At 44.0% G+C, this 20085-nt stretch overlaps 1 protein-coding gene across 1 annotated transcript in view; it reads left to right on the top strand.

Moving 5' to 3' along the window:
* The first annotated feature begins 50 nt into the window (after positions 1–50).
* The window catches only part of LOC133147089 (protein FAM162B-like), a 54544-nt gene continuing 34509 nt past the window's right edge, over positions 51–20085 (top strand). The window contains exons 1-3 of the mRNA XM_061271189.1: positions 51–203; positions 5632–5733; positions 5791–5905. Of these exons, the coding sequence (XP_061127173.1) occupies positions 86–203; positions 5632–5733; positions 5791–5905 (335 nt within the window). The 5' untranslated portion in view covers positions 51–85. The remainder of the gene's footprint in view (positions 204–5631; positions 5734–5790; positions 5906–20085) is intronic.

Below are 20085 nucleotides of genomic sequence, written 5' to 3'. Positions count from 1 at the left end.
CACTAGAAAAAGTAGTGAAATTGTCAACGTATTTAATCGGACATTGTGTATTTTTGCAAACAGGCGAAAACTACAGGCAACAAGTATGAAAATATGGTCCTTTGTAGCTCACGGAAAGGAGGTTACTCGACACTTAGTGGGAACAACAGACACAAACAATATGAATTTCGTCAGATACAGACTCTCATTCTCAAACCTTTCGGGTTCGTATGTATTTCTTTTTTTTTTCATCGATATTATTGACTAGTAAATTTTGTAACTTCCCGGTTGAGTAATGTGCGTAAGTAACGCGTATTATATTTTAGGCATTTGTTTGGTTTAACAGTATGTTGACAACTTTGTTAAGAAGTGATATGAAGCGACATATTATAAGGGTTGACTAAATAATTCATTTGACAGTTTTCATGTATTTAACAGGAATTATGTATATGGATGTGTGATCAAAACACAAAAGTAATAGGGTTTATATTCAATGAGCGATTTTATTTGATGTAATTAACAAATGGTTCAGGGTGCAAGTGATGGCCCGATCAAGATTTTTTGGCTCCCAATCCGATGTTTTTAAAGTGTGCTCTTGTGGTGTGCAAGGACTGGAGTTGGAGGCGGAGTGACAAATGACGGTGCCAACGGCAGTTGTTTTAATGACATTTATAATTATCTTCATTCAACCACGGGCCGACTCTTTTCCCCTCGAGATCCTAACACACACTAAAGCAAACAGGAAACTCCCACACGTGTAAACCATCCCACCGGAACTCGGCAACGTGAACTTTGGTTCCGGGTGAATTATGTCACCACACTACACACTTTCGATTTCCGCGAGGTCATGTCCAATCGTTGTTGTTCTTGCGCCGGTGTAGGAACAGTCAAAACGCGACTGCAGCTGTGCCCAGATCAGCAGGTTGCGTCCTCAGAAGGCAGGTTTTTCTACCGGTTTTCAAGTTACGTGACATAATTTCCAAAGCTACTCGACGTACGTCACGTGAGACACAAATGCAGCCTTAAAACTGGCCTTTGTTTCCATGGCGACGGGCTTGTTTCTTATTACTTTTTAAAATATTTATTTAGGAACTCAGAACATGTGAACACAACTGCCCATAGGTGTCAAACACAGAGCCTAAGAAATAAACCACTCAACTACAAGGTCTTGTGTTTTTTGTAATTTGTGGCTTGACCAACAATTAACACATAGAATAGAATAGAATAGAATAGAATAGAATAGATCTTTATTTATCATTGTCACATGTACAACGAAATTTAAAGTAAGGTAAAATTCTAAAAATATTTAGAATAGATAAGGTGTCTGGTTAATGTATCAACATTTATCAACATGCCATTTAGCCAGCAGTATCTTAGAAATTTATATATGGTCAGATTCATTGCATGAGTAACATTAAGTAATTTTGATTCACTTGTTTCTTTTCACTCCATTGTAAGAAAATATATTTGTGATGGCGGCTTCGTAGCAGACTTTCATGACGCCCACATTGCTCCACTCGCTAAAACAGCAATGCATTCAACAGACCCAGTCGCCGAAGCTGTTCAAAACGAAGATGAAAAATCTCTTGTACGCAAGTGGTCAGTGTTTCCGGTGAAGCATTTACTTTGAAGTTCCAGACACAAGTGGTGTGTCGTCCCTAGAACAATCAGGGCAGGGCGTCTTCAGGTGGCACGAAGTATTAAACGTCGAGAAGAGGGTAGGAAAGCGTAGAAAAAGAGAAAGGCATAATGAAGGCTTCGAAGGTCACATTTTCATAGCCTTAACTCACAACCCGTCTCCATAAAAACCAGGCCAAATTCGAGGGCTGGTTGCCGCAGGTTGTGTGAATTTGGACACCAGCACTGCTGTCTTGTCGCGCCGGAAATGACACCACGTCGTCGCCATATTGTGCGTTGAAAGATGCTGCATATTATTTTGTACAGTATAGTCCGTCTGTCAAAATTTGCCACAGCTTATGCAGTGCACAGAGACGGAGCTGGCCACGAAGGACCCAGCCTTTGAACCGGCCTTGGAGGACGCAGCCTGCAAATTTGGAAACAGCTTGCATGATCTTAGCTGCGAACAAACAAATGAAAAACCTTTATAATGATGCGCGTTTGTTAAAATATAATAGAATCAGAATCAGCTTTATTGGCCAAGTTTGTGCATGCAAAAGGAGGAGTGTGCCTCCCGTTAATCTCGGTCTCTGTTCAACATTTAAGTGACTAACAACATTCAGGTGACTAAAAACATTTAAGTGGCAAGAACAGGATATTTTTGCCCAGTGATGTCTGTGAGACTCTGAGTGGTGTGAATTCATCAGAGCGACAGCCTGGGGAAAGAAACTGTCTGCTGGTTTTGACATACAGCGCTCTGTAACGCCGTCCGGAGGGGAGTCGTTGGAACAGACTGTGAGCTGGGTGAGAAGGGTCTGTAGAGATGTTATGTGAACGTTTCCTGCTCCTGGACAAGTACAATTCTTAGATAGATGAGAGGTTGGTCCCGATTATCTTTCCCGCAGTCCTGATTGTCCGTTGCAGTCTGTGCTTGTCTTGTTTGGTGGCCGGCCCAAACCAGACAGTGATGGAGGTGCAGAGGATAGACTGGATGATGGCAGTGTAGAAGGTCTTCAGCAGCTCCTGTGGCAGGTTGACCTTCCTGAGCTATCTCAGAAAGTACAGCCTCTGCTGGGCCTTTTTTCCGGACAGAGTCTATGTGGCCGGTCCATTTCAGGTTCCGAGAGATTGTGCATCCCAGGAACTTCAAGGTGTCTGTGGTGGGAATAGCATTACTGCAGATAGTGAGGGGTAGAAGTGGTGGAGGGTCTCTCCTGAAGTCCACTGTCATCTCCACGGTTTTGAGCCGGTTCAGCTCCAGGTGGTTTTGGCTGAACCAGTGGACCAGCCGCTCCACTTCCTCTCTGTACGCAGTCTCGTCACCGTCCTGGATCAGTCCGATGAGAGTGGTGTCGTCTGCATACTTCAGGAGCTTCACAGAGGAGTCGCCTGAGGAGCAATCGTTGGTGTAGAGAGAGAAGAGCAGTGAGGAGAGGAGGCACCCCTGAGGGGCGCCGGTGCTGGTGGCCCGGGTGTCCGATGTGATGGTCCAGCCTCACATGCTGTCTCCTGTTGGTCAGGAAGCTGGTGATCCACTGATAGGTGGAGGTAGGCACCGCAAGCTGGATGAGCTTGTGGTGGAGGATGTCGGGAGCGATGGTGTTGAACGCCGAGCTGAAGTCCACGAACAAAATCCTGGTGTATGACCCTCTGGGTGTATAGGTGGCGCGGGATGTAGTGCAGTCCCATGTTGACTGCATCGTCCACCGGCCTGTTTTCCCGGTAGGCAAACTTCAGGGGGTCGAGCAGTGGGCTCGTGATGTCCTTCAGGTGGCTCAACACTAGCCTCTCAAAGAATTCCATGACCACAGATGTCAGGGTGACATTCAAACCTGTGGTGCCGGGCTTCTTGGCCACCGGTACGATGATGGAGCTTTTGTAGCACGAGGGCACCTCACACAGCTCCAGGGAACGGTTGAAGATCCGTACAAAGGTGAGTGCCACTTGTTCAGCACAGACTTTCAGGCAGGAGGGGGACACACCGTCTGGGCCTGTTACCTTCCTGACCTTTTGTCTCCGGAACATCTAACACACCTCCTCTTCGTGGATCTGAAGTGCAGGAGGGGCTTCTGAAAGAGCGAGAGTAGGTGATAACGACGATGGAGGTGTGAACATGGGGGTTGTGGGGGGAGGTGTGGATGTTGATTGTGATGCAGGAGGTCCTGTTGTGTGGGTCGACAGTTCAAACCTGCAGTAAAACCTGTTTGCCTGTTTTGCAAGCCTTGGTTTTTCCACAGTTGAAGCCCGTGATGCTCTGCAAGCCTTTCCACACAAAGTGAGCATATACATTTCATTGTTACTCCTGTCCACTGCCATTTGTCTGATCGTGGTTTGCTTCATCTGCCCGCCGTTTGATTGACAGCTCCGGCGTGCTCCTTTAACTTTACCTCGCATCGTACGAGTAGCTATTACGCAGCGGCACAGCAACGAATGATCACCAGCAAATGTATTTTGTTGTCTTGATCGGTGACTTATGTTTGGTGTGTTGCCGAGAGTACTTCATTTATGGTTATTTATTTATTCATTTATTTATTTAGCCAATAATTCATTAAAGCATTCAAAACTGAACCACGTCTTCCCTCCTGTGTTCTGACCGACACCAGGGGGTGAAAAGAGCATAACCATCCGAGCCAACCCCCTATAGAGTCCTCAGGCTCCCCAACAATAGCGGTAGCAGTTTGCATTATTTTATTGCAATGTTTTTCCTTATTCAGATTTGTTTCAAGACTACAGTTAGACTTCACTTAGATGGTTAATGCAGTTATTGCAATTTTGTTGTTTTATCACAGATCGGTTCATCAACATTTTAAAATCCAGAAGCCATTCATTTACAAATGTGACTTTAGTTTACATATTTAAATGTTCTGATATTAAGATGTGATCGTTTTTGCATGATTTGAATAAGGCAAAATAACGTGCTTTTTCTCTCAAATATATTGTTACAAACAAATGTTTCAGATGTAATTATTTTCTGTATAAAAATTAAATTTGGTGTTCAAAAAGTCTTTTTTCAAACTTGAGTCTTCAAAAAGAGGGGGTTGTCTTATAATCGGGGTCGTCTGATATCCGGGCCAATACGGTAATTAAAAATACAGCAAAAAACATCACGTCAAAAATGCACATGAACACCCTCTCACGTCGTAATTTACATTGGAGAACTGGAAAAAAAAATTGATACACGAGCTGCCGAAATGAGATTAACTTTGACCTTTCAACATGGCAAAGAGTAGTGTCGTGAATGGTAAATATTGAATTGTTAAACATTTTACTATTAGTTAATTTGTGGCCTCTATGGTGCTGAGGCATAATCATTTGTAATAGCACCACAATTTATACTTGTTGCCATGTTTAAAAACACAGTTTTCATTCAGTTTTAAAAAACAGATGCTAGCAGCCTGTCACGGAGCAAGGCGACCAAATCCAGCTTGGACCAGGGTTTATTGAAGGAAAAGGGAGTTTGAAGTTAAGATGAGGGGAACAAACAAACAGGAATTGGCAAACTAACAGAAACAGACCCAGAGCAAAGAGACAAGACTAGACAGGACAGAAAGACAAGAGACGTGAAATAATCCGACAAGGGAGTGACACGCAGACAGGATTTAAATAGGCAACAGGTAACGAGAGGCAGGTGACTGTATTAGTACATAGATTGTGAGTAGACACAGGAGGGGAGGAGCGAGTACTCAGAGACGCAGACAGAAACCATGACAACATAGACGCAAGGAAATGACCGGGAACGAGTCGTGACATAGTCAAGGATAATATTGTACCCTCCTGTAGGAAAGGACTACTGTGTGGTATGTGGTCCTATGCAATTTTATCTTCTTCCTGGAGGAGCAGAGGAATTAAGAGGTCCAATACTGTTTTACCTAAATAACAGGTAAGGGTAAATTCTGGGTCTGGCATGTGTCACTTAACTACGACAACAAAAGCACTTGAACACAGTGCACTCATAATTTCCGCTTCACCAGTGGAAATTATCATCTTTCCCGTACCATGTGAAGACATTATTCTATAGTCCCTTTTTCTGCACAGGTCCAAGGTGGAGACCTGTCACAGAAGCGTGGAGCCTCAGAGGGATGTGCAATAAATCTCAAGGAGTCAAAACAGAGCCTCCAGCTGCAGCTCCAGCAGAAAGTAACGCGCGCACACATGCACTCGCACTAACAAATCTGACATACGGTCTCTTGACAGCTGCTCCTCATCTTGGCTTCAAGATCCCGGGCTACAAACCCTCAGAGTTGGACAAGAAGATGTTGCTGTGGTCAGGACGCTACAAGACAGTCGACCAGATCCCCAAGCTTGTTTCGTAAGTGAATTCATCCTGTTTGTCTATTTTGTTCTTCAGTAACATACACAGGATCAGGATAGTTCATTTCACGCTGCTTTTGGGATGCTCTCATGACAAGTTTCAAAATAGTGGCCAATGTATTTTTTTTAATATGTCAACCGCAGATTGGGCTGGCCAATCTATTGTTACGGTAGATATTAAGTGTGAGCGGTCAGTGGCATCCCATCATGGCCTTTCCTGTAGGCTAAAATGATCAAAAGCTAATACCCATATTTACAATTTATGCACATACCGTATTTTCACGTTCAAAAGGCGCACTGTAATAAAGACGCAGTCTCAGTTGTCTGCCACGACTGTGTTTAACACACACATAGGGCGCAACGGCTCATAGGGCGTGAGTTTTATTCATACAATCCACGCCCACAATTAGCCCTTTAACGTCGTCATGGCACTCTCAACTACGTCCGCCTTACAACAACACCCACATACACCCACACCCACACGGCAGACATGTTAGCTTTACTTGTTTTACATGTTTACTTTGAACGGCTGGTTCACACCGATCTCCAGCGGTTGGAGTTCCTTTGTCGTGCCTCCCAGAATGGCAGCAAGCTCGGCGTTCATTGCTTCAATTTTTTTTTCACAACGGCTGTGATGACAGCACACACACACAGACTGCAAATCCACACCCACACTTCCCCCATGAACGTTCTCATGGCAACAACAACAACAACACACACACACACAAGCATACAAGTGTGCGTATTTAAAAATCATGCGGGAGCAAAACTGAGTTTGGTATTAACCTTTTTATTACCGGTAATAGTCATCAATTATATCCATCGAAGTCCTCATCTTCTGTTTCTGAATTGAACAACAGCGCTAAATCTCCAACTGACATGCGAGGTTCACTTTCTTCACTGTCACTTTCCGTGCTGTGTGGGTCCTCGGCTATGATGCCGGCTTTTACAAAAAGCTCGCACAGTGCCAGCAGACATGTTAGCCTAGGGGTGGGCAAACTACGGCCCGGGGGCCACATCCGGCCCACGGGAGCGTTTAATCTGGCCCGCCAACCCTGAATAAATTGTATTATTAAAAATGTTTTTTGGTCATATTGCCTGCAATGACTGCGTTTCCCCAGTAGATGGGGAACCGCTCGCCTGCGCATTTACTACCAGAAGCCGTGTCAGAAAGCTCGGTGCACACTCACAAGTGCGTGTACGAACTCAGTAGTACGGACATGGGGCACTCGCGCTCTATTTGTATCAATCCCGAATTTAGAGCGGGGGCTGTGACGACAGCATTCTTGTAATTCGCGCGCTGAGCTTTCAGATACAGTTTTACGCTAAAGCCACCCGCAAACCTTCCCCTGGAATCCTTCCATTAAAATGAGTCGCCCAAGGAAAAGCAAGGTGGACACAGTGCCGAGTGTTTAAAAAAGAGTGGCCAATTTGGCTCGACGTACGCGACGTGACGTTCAGCCACATCAACATCAACCCGTCACAGATCGAGGTAAACGGACCAACACCTCGGATCTCTCCTAAGAATTGCCACAACAAATTTTACTCCAGACTATGACGCACTAGCAAAAAAAGGAGACCAACAACAATGTTCCCACTGAAAATGAAGGGGAGGCTCTCAAGTTTGTTGTAAAAAAATGCATTTTGAATATGATTTGTGCACATAGCAGGGATTGAAACTAGCGACCATTCTCATTTTCAAACAATGCAGGATGCTCAAGGACATTGATGCACCACCTGCTTGCGACTAATCTTAACTTGTAAAGTTCTTAAGGCTTACTTTAAGTGTTTCCCGTTTCCTCACCTCTGTTACCAGGTGTTTGTGAGTTAAAACTCTGCTCTGATTTTCAGATACCCCTCACCGTGTTGCAATTTTGATTACTTTATTTGGATGTATGCTTTCACCGATTCTTCAAGATGATATATTTGGTCAGACTGTTTGCCGTTTGATGTGATCTCATAAGATAAACATCTTTCATTAATCTGACCTGCAGGCACTGAAGTGATGGAGACTGTTATTCATAATAACAGTGTCGTATTTTATGAGAATCACTGATAGCAGTTTTTTAGTGATTTTTTTTTTTTTAATGCTGTTAATAAATGCATTTGTTTTCAAAAAAACTTGTTTGGAATATCCATGCTTTACTACCTACTAAAGGCCAAAATCTTTTATGCAATGACCTTTACAGGTCGCTTATATTACTTCACACAAACACTACGTCCATCTGCTCCTGGTTCGGCCCTCCGGTCCAAATTTAAAACCCAGTTCGGCCCGCGAGTCAAAAAGTTTGCCCACCCCTGTGTTAGCCCAAGCATCCACAATCCATTCGCAAATTGTGGCGTAACTCACCCGGCGCTGCCTTCCACTCTTAGTGAAACTATGCTCTCCATCGGTCATCCATCGCTCCCACGTTGCTCGCAGCTTTACATGACGTAAAACAACACATCAGTGCCGCTAGGGTAAACGATGTCGCGTGTGCGTCGCGCCGCTGACGTCTAAATATTCTAAACATTCCACAGACCCATATAACGATATATAAAGTATATATCAAATAACTATCATATAAACAACGATATTATCAAACCATCTGTGTCACTCCAAATCATTAAATCCATCGATCAAATTCCTCGTCCTTTGTCAACAACGCCGCGCGTGCGCCCTGACGTCAGCCTCGTCGTTATTCCACAGATCTAGTATATAACTATATTATAGCATTAACAAAGTACAAGGAAAGACGTGGGTTTGGTAAACGTCAATTTATTTCACAAAACAAGAGTTCAACGAGCCAACAAGTACTGAACTGTAACGATAAAAACACATACAAGTTTCTATACAAAATAAAATACATCATATAACTATAACATAAATAGTTCACCACCACACGGGCCCAAGCACCGGCGTCGACTTCCAGGTGGGTGGCGGCGTGGACTTCCATCCCAGGAGGTGGCACTTCCAGCCACGGAGGTGGAAGAGAGCTCCATAGAATTGGACCGGGCGTGCGTAAAAGCCATGTCTGAGCCCCATCCACCGTCCCCGGACAGCCACCCGGCCGAGCGCCGGCCCCCGACTTCAATCCACATAGGTGAAAGAGAGCATGAACATGTGTCCTACCCATCCGTGCCGCGCAGGTTAGCTCGCTAACGACGGTGCGACGGAGTCAAGCGAGGCAAATGCTAAATTAGCTAATCATCGTGAAACAAATGAGCAGCGACACATCCACTTGCCGAGCCAAAGTAAATAAGACGTGCCATTTTTTTTAAGATTGAATGGCTGTCGGAGTGTGTGCAAGTACAAGAGGAAACGGTGAAACTGGGTGAGATTTTCTCTTTTTTGAATGAGTAAGGTTTCCTCTGCAAAACATGCAGTACAGCCAAAGTGGGGGGCGAGTTTACAGAGAGAGAAATATGGAAGTTGGACTACCTCAAGCGTCACATTCAGCAGAAATACCGTGATTTTCCATGCATAATGCACAAAATTTAACTAATTTATTGTCTTAAAATCTGGGGTGCGCATTATGCATGGGTACAACCATTTTTGAAGAAAATCTCCCTCGAAATAAAACTTGAAATACCCTTTCTTCTTGTTTGTTGTCAATCGCGCATCGCATTCAGCTATCCTGCCCAAAACAGTCAGTAAAATTCATAATTGACGAAACATCGTTTGATGCGATGGTGCAATCCTTGATGGTGTGTTATTGTCAAATATTGTTTGTTTTTTAATCTCCATCGCAGACCGGATATCATACGGAGGCAGTATCACTGCGCATGCGCACTATGGATCGGATGCGCAGAACGGATGCGCAAGTCACGTCAGCTATTTAAAGAGCGAGAGTTCCGTTTAATTAGCAGTTTCATCAAAATGGTTAAGAGAGCAAGTTATAGAATAGCATTTCAAAAGAAAGTCATTGAAGTGGCAGAGTTAGAATTAGGCAATAGGGCAGCTGCGTGCAAATTTGATGTCAATACGAACACAATGCTCTCGTATCAGACGCTTGCTCGATCACCTGCTTGTTTGCTGTCACAATGTACCCTACACAAATCCGAAACATTTATTCGCTATCAAGTTTGCTAGCACATGCCCAGTGATACTGACCGGCAGAATAACATGCGGTTGTTCCCAAAGATGATCTTTTTTCTGAAATAATTTTACGTTAACGGACTTAAGTAAGAGTCGAAATTTGGGTGTGTATTATACATGGGTAGAGGCTTTTTTCCAGCATCGACATGCCATTTCTAGGGTGCGTATTATGCATGGGGGCGTATTATACATGGAAAATTATGGTAAATGTCATTTGAAAGCTGTTGGAATTGTACAAAGACTCAAGATGGGACAGGGGATCGGTACATTATTGCCATAGAGCGCGAATGACCGACAGAAAAAGAACGAGCTGTCACACAAAATGTATTTATTTATTTACTTACCGTAATTTCCGGACTATAAGCCGCACCAGCTAAAATCTGAGGATATTTTAGTTTTTTTTCTTATAAAAGCCGCACCGGACTATAAGCCGCACGTGCACACGAGTTTTTTTACAAAGAAAGACAGTACACAGAAAGCCTTTTTAAAGATTTAATAACATACTTTAACGTGTCTTTCTAAACATTGCCTGTGACGCAGCAGTAGTACCGCAGCAACACGGAAGTGTGCACGCGAGTTATTAACAAAGAACTACTAGACACAGAATTTTGTTTAAAGATTTAATAACATACCTTAACATTTCTTTCCAAACACTGCCTGTGACGCGGCAGTAATACCGCAGCAACACGGAAGGAAGTAACACAGCACTAAAACATACCGGTAAAAGTCACTGAGACGCGGCGGTAACATAGCAGCAACACGGTAGCACAGCATAAAAAGCATACAAGTAAAAGTAAAAGAAAGAGCTTCATCGTCTTCATCTTCCTCCTGTGCATTGAAACCATTGAAGTCTTCAAGATTCAAGATTCAAGAGTTTTTTATTCGCCATGTTTGAGCGTGCCAAACAAGGAATTTGACTTCGGTAGAAACACACCCTCTGTTCAACATTTAGGTGACTAACAACATTCAGGACATGTGAATAATGGCAGAAACAGTGTAGACAAATTCAAAAAGGTGTGAGGAGCAGGATGTTATTGCACAGTAATGTCTCTGAGACTCTATGAGTGGTGTGAGTTCATCAGAGCAACAGCCTGGGGGAAGAAGCTGTCTCTGTGTCTGCTGGTTTTGGCGTACCGAGCTCTATAACGCCGTCCGGAGGGGAGTAGTTCAAACAGACTGCAACCCGGGTGAGAAGGGTCTGTAGAGATGTTCCTTGCCCGATTCCTGGTCCTGGACAGGTACAAGTCTTGGATAGATGGGAGGTTGATTCCAATGATCTTTTCTGCAGTTCTGATTGTCCGTTGTAGTCTGTGCTTGTCTTGTTTGGAGGCCGATCCAAACCAGACAGTGATGGAGGTGCAGAGGACAGACTGGATGATGGCAGTGTAGAAGGTCTTCAGAAGCTCCCGCGGCAGGTTGAACTTCTTGAGCTGTCTCAGGAAGTACAGCCTCTGCTGGGCCTTCTTCCGGACAGAGTCTATGTGGCCAGTCCATTTCAGGTCCCGAGAGATTGTGGTTCCCAGGAACTTGAAGGTGTCTGTGGAAAGAATAGTATTACTGCGGATAGTGAGGGGTAAAAGTGGTGAAGGGTCTCGCCTGAAATCCACTGTCATCTCCACGGTCTTGAGCGGGTTCAGCTCCAGATGGTTTTGACTGCACCAGTGGACCAGCCGCTCCACCTCCTGTCTGTACGCAGTCTCATCTCCGTCCTGGATCAGTCCGATGAGAGTGGTGTCGTCTGCATACTTCAGGAGCTTCACAGGAGAGTCACCTGAGGAGAAATCATTGGTGTAGAGGGAGAAGAGCAGTGGGGAGAGGACGCACCCCTGAGGGGCTCCAGTGTTGGTGGTCCGGGTGTCAGATGTGATGCCCCCCAGCCTCACACGCTGTCTCCTGTTGGTCAGGAAGCTGGTGATCCACTGACAGGTGGAAGCAGGCACCGCAAGCTGGATAAGCTTCTGTTGGAGGATGTCAGGGGCGATGGTGTTGAACGCCGAGCTGAAGTCCACGAACAGGATCCTGGCGTACGTTCCTGGGGTGTCCAGGTGGTGCAGGATGTAGTGCAGTCCCATGTTGACCGCATCATCCACTGACCTGTTTGCCCGGTAGGCAAACTGGAGGGGGTCAAGCAGGGGGCCCGTGGCCTCCTTCAGGTGGTTCAGCACTAACCTCTCGAACGATTTCATGACCACAGATGTCAGTGCGACGGGTCTATAGTCATTCAGACCTGTGATGGCGGGCTTCTTGGCTACTGGAACGATGGTGGAGCTCTTGAAGCACGAGGGCACCTCACACAGCTCCAGAGAACGGTTGAAGATCCGTGCAAAGGTGGGCGCCAGCTGCTCAGCGCAGACTTTCAAGCAGGAAGGTGACACGCCGTCTGGGCCCGGTGCCTTCCTGGTCTTTTGTCTCCGGAACATCTGGCGCACTTCCTCCTCGCGGACCTGGAGTGCGGGCGCGGCCTCTGCAAGAGAGTGAGTGGGTGACAGCAATGATAGAGGTGTGGACAGAGCAGTTGTGGGGAGAGGTGAGTATGTAGATTGTGTTGCAGGAGGTCCCGTTGTGTGGGAGGACCGATCAAACCTGCAGTAGAACTTGTTTAGCTGGTTAGCAAGTCTTGGGCTCTCTACAGGACGGGTGGTTCGTTTCTTGTAGCCCGTGATGCTCTGCAGACCTTTCCACACCGTTGAGGGATCAGGATTGGCAGAGAGGTGTCTCTTCAGGTTCTCCCCGTAACACCTCCTGGCTTTCCTGACCTCTCGGTTCAGCGTGTTTCTGGTCTGCCTGAACAGCTCGCGGTCGCCACTCCTGTAGGCCTCCTCCTTGACTTTGCGCAGCCTCCTGAGGTTCGGTGTAAACCAAGGTTTGTCGTTGTTGTACGTGCAGAAGGTCTTAGTCTGCACACACAGATCCTCACAAAAACTGATGTATGATGTGACAGTGTCAGTGAGTTCATGCAAGTCTGAAGTTGCAGCTTCGAAAGCTCCCCAATCGGTGCAGTCAAAGCAGGCTTGGAGGTCCTGCCTTGACTCCACTGTCCACTTCCTCACAGTCCTCACCACAGGCTTAGAAGTTTTTAGTTTCTGCCTGTAGGCCGGGATCAGATGAACTAGACAGTGGTCCGATAGTCCTAAAGCTGCGCGAGCCGCAGAGTGGTATGCATCCTTGATCACGGTGTAGCAGTGGTCCAGAGTCTGTGCCCCTCTGGTGGGACACGTTACGTGCTGTCTGTATCTGGGGAGTTCGTGTGCGAGGTTCGCCCTGTTAAGATCACCTAGAACAATGATTAGTGAGTTTGGTAGAAGTTTCTCCATGTCTGTTACCTGGTCAGCCAGCATCTGCGTGGCTTCACTCGCACGTGCGTGTGGTGGAATGTAAACAGCCGCCATGACGATCGAGGAGAACTCCCGTGGTGAATAGAACGGCCGGCAGTTTATGAAAAGTGTTTCTAGGAGAGGGCTGCAAAACTCTTTCAACACCGTGACATCAGTACACCAACGTTCATTAATGTAGAAACAGACACCACCTCCCTTTGATTTTCCGGAGAGCTCCGCGCTGCGATCTGCTCGCATTAGCTTGAACCCGGCTAGCTCCACGGCGTGGTGGGGGGTTCGTTCGCTAAGCCACGTTTCCACAAAGCACAGCGCGGCGGATCTGCTGAAGTCCGTGTTCCTTGAAGTGAGGAGCAGCAGTTCATCCATCTTGTTCGCCAGGGAGCGGACATTCGCCAGATGAATTGACGGTAGGGCAGAACGGAACCCTTTCTGCCTCAGCCTTGTACGCTGGCTTGTACAGCACCGCCGCTCCGGCTAGAATCTCCGACAAACAGTCTGAATCGGAGAGAACAGGAGGGAAAGTACCAGAAGAAGTCTGTCCGATGTTTAACAGAGCTTCTCTGGTAAAAGTGATCCGGGATGGATAGCAGGGGATCTTTTACGACATTGTAAAACAAAGCAACTTTGATTGCTTCCTCTGCTAGTCAATCAGTTGAAAAGATTTTAGCACTTTGTTCTACTACTTTTGTTAAAACAGGACAAGCTAGGTAAATTATTACAGGTTACATTCCAACATAATCATACGATGAAGATATTCTGCAAACCCTAACACACCACTGTGTCCGCACCAGAGCTCAGAAAAACTCAACTTTGGCCCGACGTAATAATGGTGCCCAATACAGGTCATCATAGTCATATTCTTATCAATACTACAGTCTGTTCCTCTTTCAGGAAACAAACAAATTCTTCCACTCCTTTTGTCTGCTATATTTTGTTTAAATAATCCATCATCCTCTAGCTCACTATCCAAGCCCTTTCCATCGCAAGGCCATGTCTCAGAGATTGCCACAACCTCAAATCTTAAGGTTATGTGTTATTGGTCATCCTTGACTTTAGCAAAGTTCATACTGAGGGCCCTGCTATTAAAACAGGCCCTCTCATCCAAAAATCTTAAGTCTCCAATTTCTTCCAAATGTTCAAACTATGCATTTAGAAATCCACAACTTTTATTGTGTCTATCTCCTCAGGCACTTTTATATATGGTCAATAAATTGCCGCTTCAACTGACTCCGTAATAAGACGTAACAACAAAACCATAACCCCTTTAAATGCCAGGTCAGCATATTTGAAAACCTAACCCCATCGCACGCCCTGCTCTTTGCAACGATTTACGTATAACAGTAGAATACCGTGCCCAAAAAGTCATCATTTGTTCCCTACGCCTAATAATGCACAGTATCAAGCATATATTTCCCCTAGCTACTATTTTTTCTCATTTTATCTCTACCACCTTTATGATTCACAAAGTCTTTGAATTCCAACTAAAACACTGTTTGTTTACATCCTAATACTTATGCCCACCAAAATTAAAAATTATAGTGACCGAATTTGCTTGTACACACTCATCAGGTGAACAAGTACGCGAATGAATGAATGAATGAATGAATGAATGAATGAATGAATGAATGAATGAATGAATGAATGAATGAATGAATGAAAAAGGGTAAAAAAGATGAATGCTGTAAATACTTTGTGTTGATGCAATATGATTGATAAAGAGTTCATAGTAAATTTGAGTTCATTATAGAAATTGTATGGATCGCTCTTCCACCCAAAACCCCACTAATTTTGGCATAACTCCGCTGGTTATACTAATAGATACGTATGCACCTCTCCCAATGCAACATTAGTAGGCAGCACCAGTTTTAAAAAAAACTGTGGGCCATTTTGTTCTCCCTTACAAATGAGAGGGCAGCTGGCTACGCAACATTATTGCTTCAGTCAAAGAAAGATGTTATATCGTCTACAACCGTCTGGTCACCGTCTGGGTTTTTTCAGTCATTGCTCTAGGAACAAACCATTCCACATTTGTGTTCATCTCTGAGGGCTCGCCTCTGTAAGGTCCTAGCCTTAAGTTAAAAGGATTGTTGGATTTGGTCCACAATTTAGGGAGCGCGCTATATGCGCCTCACGGCAAAAGCCATTGCCAATCACCTGTTATCCAATTTATTCACTGCATGCTCGTTTGATTTCTTCAGATTTAGGGAAAATGCTAAGACACTGAAGCAGAAATTAGACTTACACAGGCTGGTTGAGTTCAGTCACAATTCTTGTTAAGAAAGCTCTGTTTTCAGGAAAGTACAATACAGCGCTGGGCCTTTCAAGAGCAGAAAGTCTCCATTCAGAAAAGGCAACGTTCAAGGTTCTTTGGTCAGCTTATATTCAGTTGCACATGCCGGTGTGGGCCGAGTTTGATGGGTGATGAGTCTTAGGGGTGGGGCGAGTTCGCAGTAGAGTTAGGGTTAGGGTTAGGGTTCCATGGGAATGGGTGCTGGTTATGGGCGATTCGGTGTGTGTGGGGGCTGTTGTCTTCCATCTCGTCTTCCGGGCTTGGCGATCATCTTTGGCAGAGTCCTTGGCTGTCTCCCTCTGGCACCTGCTGGTTTTATCTCCAAGTGACCTTCCTATAAACATTCTGCTCCATTCTTACATTGTCGCACCTCATCCATTCGTCATTCTTTCAATTTTGTCATTTTGTACGGAATTATGTGAGCTTTTGGCTGTGATGTCATCAATTTATTAATGTTCCCTGACTATGCAAAGTTTGTTCTCACCATTTACCATGTTTTTGTTTGTTTGTTCTTTTGATACTCCATGTCTTTGCTTACGTCATTATATTCTTAGTTTAATCATGCTTCCAACCGTATCTTTTCTTTGTTAGGCAAAATATTTCCCTCTGTGCAGAGCGTTAAGTAGTAATCGAAAAGCTGGCGTCTAGACAGATGACGTTTAGTCAAAACACAAGATATAATCAAGTACTGAACGGTCAAGACGACTCTGGCCGTGTCCATGATTTAGAGAAAAAACATCAGGCATGCATTACACAGTTCCTTAAGGGTCATTAAGCTATTTCGGCAATATATCAAAAAACATTTATTTTACAGTGCTCAGAAATATATATCAGATCATAAAGTTATAAAAACCTTTGTCATTACCACCTATTAAAAATGTCTAGTTATGTCTTTATTGATTTGGTGTGTAGGTATAATTATATGCTTAAAATATTTCTTTTATTGATTTAATATGTGAATATACTTTTCTGTGTATGTACTTTATTCAATGAGGTTTGAGCATATCTGTTTTTGTAGCTAGGCAGGACTTTTTGTATTTCGTCCCCATTCCTTCAGGATAAACCCTCGGCCCACTGACAACATAAATACAATTAGTTTAAATATTGAAGGCTTTAGCAATAATAAAGCAAAGATCCTTTCAGACCTCCAGCCAGATGTCTTGTGTCTGCAAGAAACACATAGGATGAACAACCAGCCTTCTGTACCAGGAATGCACTTGGCTATTGACATCGCTAACCAAACATCTGGAAGTGCCATAATTGTTGGGGACAAATCATCAGTTTTAAACACAGCAAGAATTGAAGTTGGCCCCATTGAAATAATCAAATTAATCAATATGACAAAACACCTGACCATCATTTCTGTTCATAAACCCCCAAATGAACCATTTGAGTGGCCTCCTACCTTAGACCTCCAAGGGAAAATGAATCTTATCATTGGGGACTTTAACAGCCATAGCCCAAACTGGGGCTATGAAGATGAAGATGCAAATGGGGAAAAGGTAACTTAATTGGCTCTTAACAATAACCTTGAGCTATTATACAACCCAAAATACCCTCCCACCTTCAACAGTGAAAGATGGAGAAAGGGGTACAACCCAGACCTAGCTTTTGTTACCTCAACACATCCCAATATCCTTACAAGAACAGTCTTACAACCTATACCAGCCATAAAATGCGCAAAAATGCGAAAAAAAACATAGTTCCGGAGTATTGCATTTTGGGGGGCAATTTATTCGACAAAATCCAACACCAAGAACAGACATGAACGAGCAACAACAGGCAGAGGCGTAGCCAGGAATTTTTCCAGTAGGGGCGCGCGCCCACAGGAAAAAAAAATCGAACATCACCCACGCCGTTCGCTGATCGCTTTAACAACATCCGGGTCCGGGAGGGAAACGGTGAATGGATAACATCGCACACATAGAATAGCGCAAGCACATTTGCGCAAGACCGAAAGAAAAAAAACGGCATGAAAATGAAGAATTGAAAAAGCTCGATTTTTTTTTCAACCGGGGCGCAGGGAGTCCTAACCGGGGCGCCGCCCCGGCTCGCCCCGGCTTGGCTACGCCTTTGACAACAGGCTAAACGATACGGTATGCTAACGTGACAAACACAAACAAGGAGCTGAGAACGGGCCTGACGTAACATTCAGTTATTTAAAAACAACTATTACATAAATAACACGTTTATAAAACCATCTGTGTCACTCCAATTCATTAAATCCATCGATCGACCTTTGTCAACAATGCCGTGTGCCGCGCCGCAGTTCAAATTATTCCACAGGCCCATACAACGATATATAAGCTATATTTTAAATAACTGTCACATAAACAACAACAATGTTATCAAACCATTTGTGTCACTCCAAATCATTAAATCCATCGATCAAATTTCTCGTCTTTTATCGATCGTCCTTTGTCAACAATGCCGTGTGCCGCGCCGCAGTTCAAATTATTCCACAGGCCCATACAACAATATATAAACTATATTTTAAAGAACTATCACGTAAACAACAATATTATCAAACCATTTGTGTCACTCCAAATCATTAAATCCATCGATCAAATTTCTCGTCCTTTATGTCATCCTGGTGACAGAGGACATGTCCAGTGGATATGGCGCTTTAAAGTTTTAATTACTTTATTTGATTTTTTTCTCTCTATTTTTCATGTTTTGAATATATTAAAGATAAAGATATCAAAGCATGTGAAGTGATCAACTATACTAAAAATAACATGTGAAGTGGTCAACTATACTTGAAAGTGATGTGTTAATGATCAAGTAAAAATTTGTGGAAAAAAAAACATAAGTCGCTCCTGAGTATAAGTCGCCCCCCCCCCCCCCCCCCACCCAAACTATGAAAACTATTTGCTTTCTGCCAATGCTGAAGGATTTCCTGAATGTTTGATTTGCAATGAGAAGTTGTCAAATATAACAAGAAGAGCAATTTGGAGCGACATTTTCAGCGAAAGCATGCTAAATTTGATGCCGATCACCCAGTTGGAACTGAGAGGAAAGGTGCAATTTGAGGAACGAAAAAACAGTATCAAGAAGTGGATTGTATCTGTTGGATTTTGGTCCACAATTTGGGAAGCACGCTATCCGCGCCTCACAGAAAAAGTCATAGCCAATCACCTTTTATCCAATTTACCGTCATTTTCGGACTAAAAGTCGCTCCGGAATATAGGTCGCATTAGCCATAAAATGCACAATAACGTGAAAAAAACATATACATATAAGTCGCTCCGGAGCACAAGTCGCATTTTGGGGGGAAATTTATTCGACAAAACCCAGCACCAAGAACAGACATGAACAAGCAACAACAGGCTAAATGATAGGTATGCTAACGTGACATAAACACAAACGAAGAGCTGAGAACGGGCCTGACGTAACATTCAGATTTATTAAAAAAAAAACTATTACATAAATAACACGTTTATAAAACCATCTGTCTCACTCCAATTCATTAAATCCATCGATCGTCCTTTGTCAACAAAGCCGCTGACGGGCTTGCACTTCAAAATATTCCACAGGCGCATATAACGATATATAAATTAGATATCAAATAACTATTATATAAGCAATAATATTATCAAACCATCTGTGCACTCTAAATCGTTAAATCCATCGATCAAATTCCTCGTCCTTTGTCAACAACGCCACGCGTGCGCCCTGATGTCAGCCTCGTCGTTATTCCACAGATCTAGTATATAACTATATTGTGGCGTTAACAAAGTACAAGGAAAGACGTGGGTTTGGTAAACGGTTCTTTATTTAACAAAACAAACTTCCAGGCGTGTGGCGGCGTGGACTTCCAGCCACGGAGGTGGAAGAGAGATCCATAGAATAGGACCGGGCGTGCGTAAAAGCTAGGGGTGTAACGATTCATCGATACACATTGATTAATCGATATAATGCTCTACGATTTATTGGCATCGATGCCTAACGTAAACATCGATTTATATCGCCGTGTTTGACCTCGGACATTAGACGCAACTTTATTTTGAAATCCAGTTCATTGTTGCTTGCTTCCTCTTTCCGGGAGCAGTGCGCGGCGTTGTTGTGTTGGGAGCAGAGCAGGCACGTGAAAGGGGAGTCGACAACTAGTACGCGGCTCCTGGGCTGGTGCTATGGCTAGTGTCCAAAAAGCCGAGGAAATTTGCTCCCCTTTAGGCTTCAAGTCATTCCTTTGGAAGCACTTTGGATTCCAAAGAAAAGATGGCTCAACGGACAAGCCACGTGCAGTTTGTAAATCCTGCCATGCGGTGATCAAATATTCAGGGAGCACAAATCTTGCCGCACATTTAAAGAAAAAACACGACATCAAAGTTTAGTGTTAAAATAAGCACTTTGTATACTACAATACTACAATAATTTCCTAAATAAAGAGTTTGCAGTACCTTGTTGATTTTGCGTATGAATTGTTATAAATCAGGATATTGTTGTATATTTTTTATTTAAAAAAAAAAGAT

Source organism: Syngnathus typhle, unplaced genomic scaffold (assembly GCF_033458585.1).
Source record: "Syngnathus typhle isolate RoL2023-S1 ecotype Sweden unplaced genomic scaffold, RoL_Styp_1.0 HiC_scaffold_28, whole genome shotgun sequence".
NCBI lineage: Eukaryota > Metazoa > Chordata > Actinopteri > Syngnathiformes > Syngnathidae > Syngnathus > Syngnathus typhle.
Note: the sequence above shows the minus strand (reverse complement) of the source record. Positions and strands in the feature narration are given on the sequence as shown.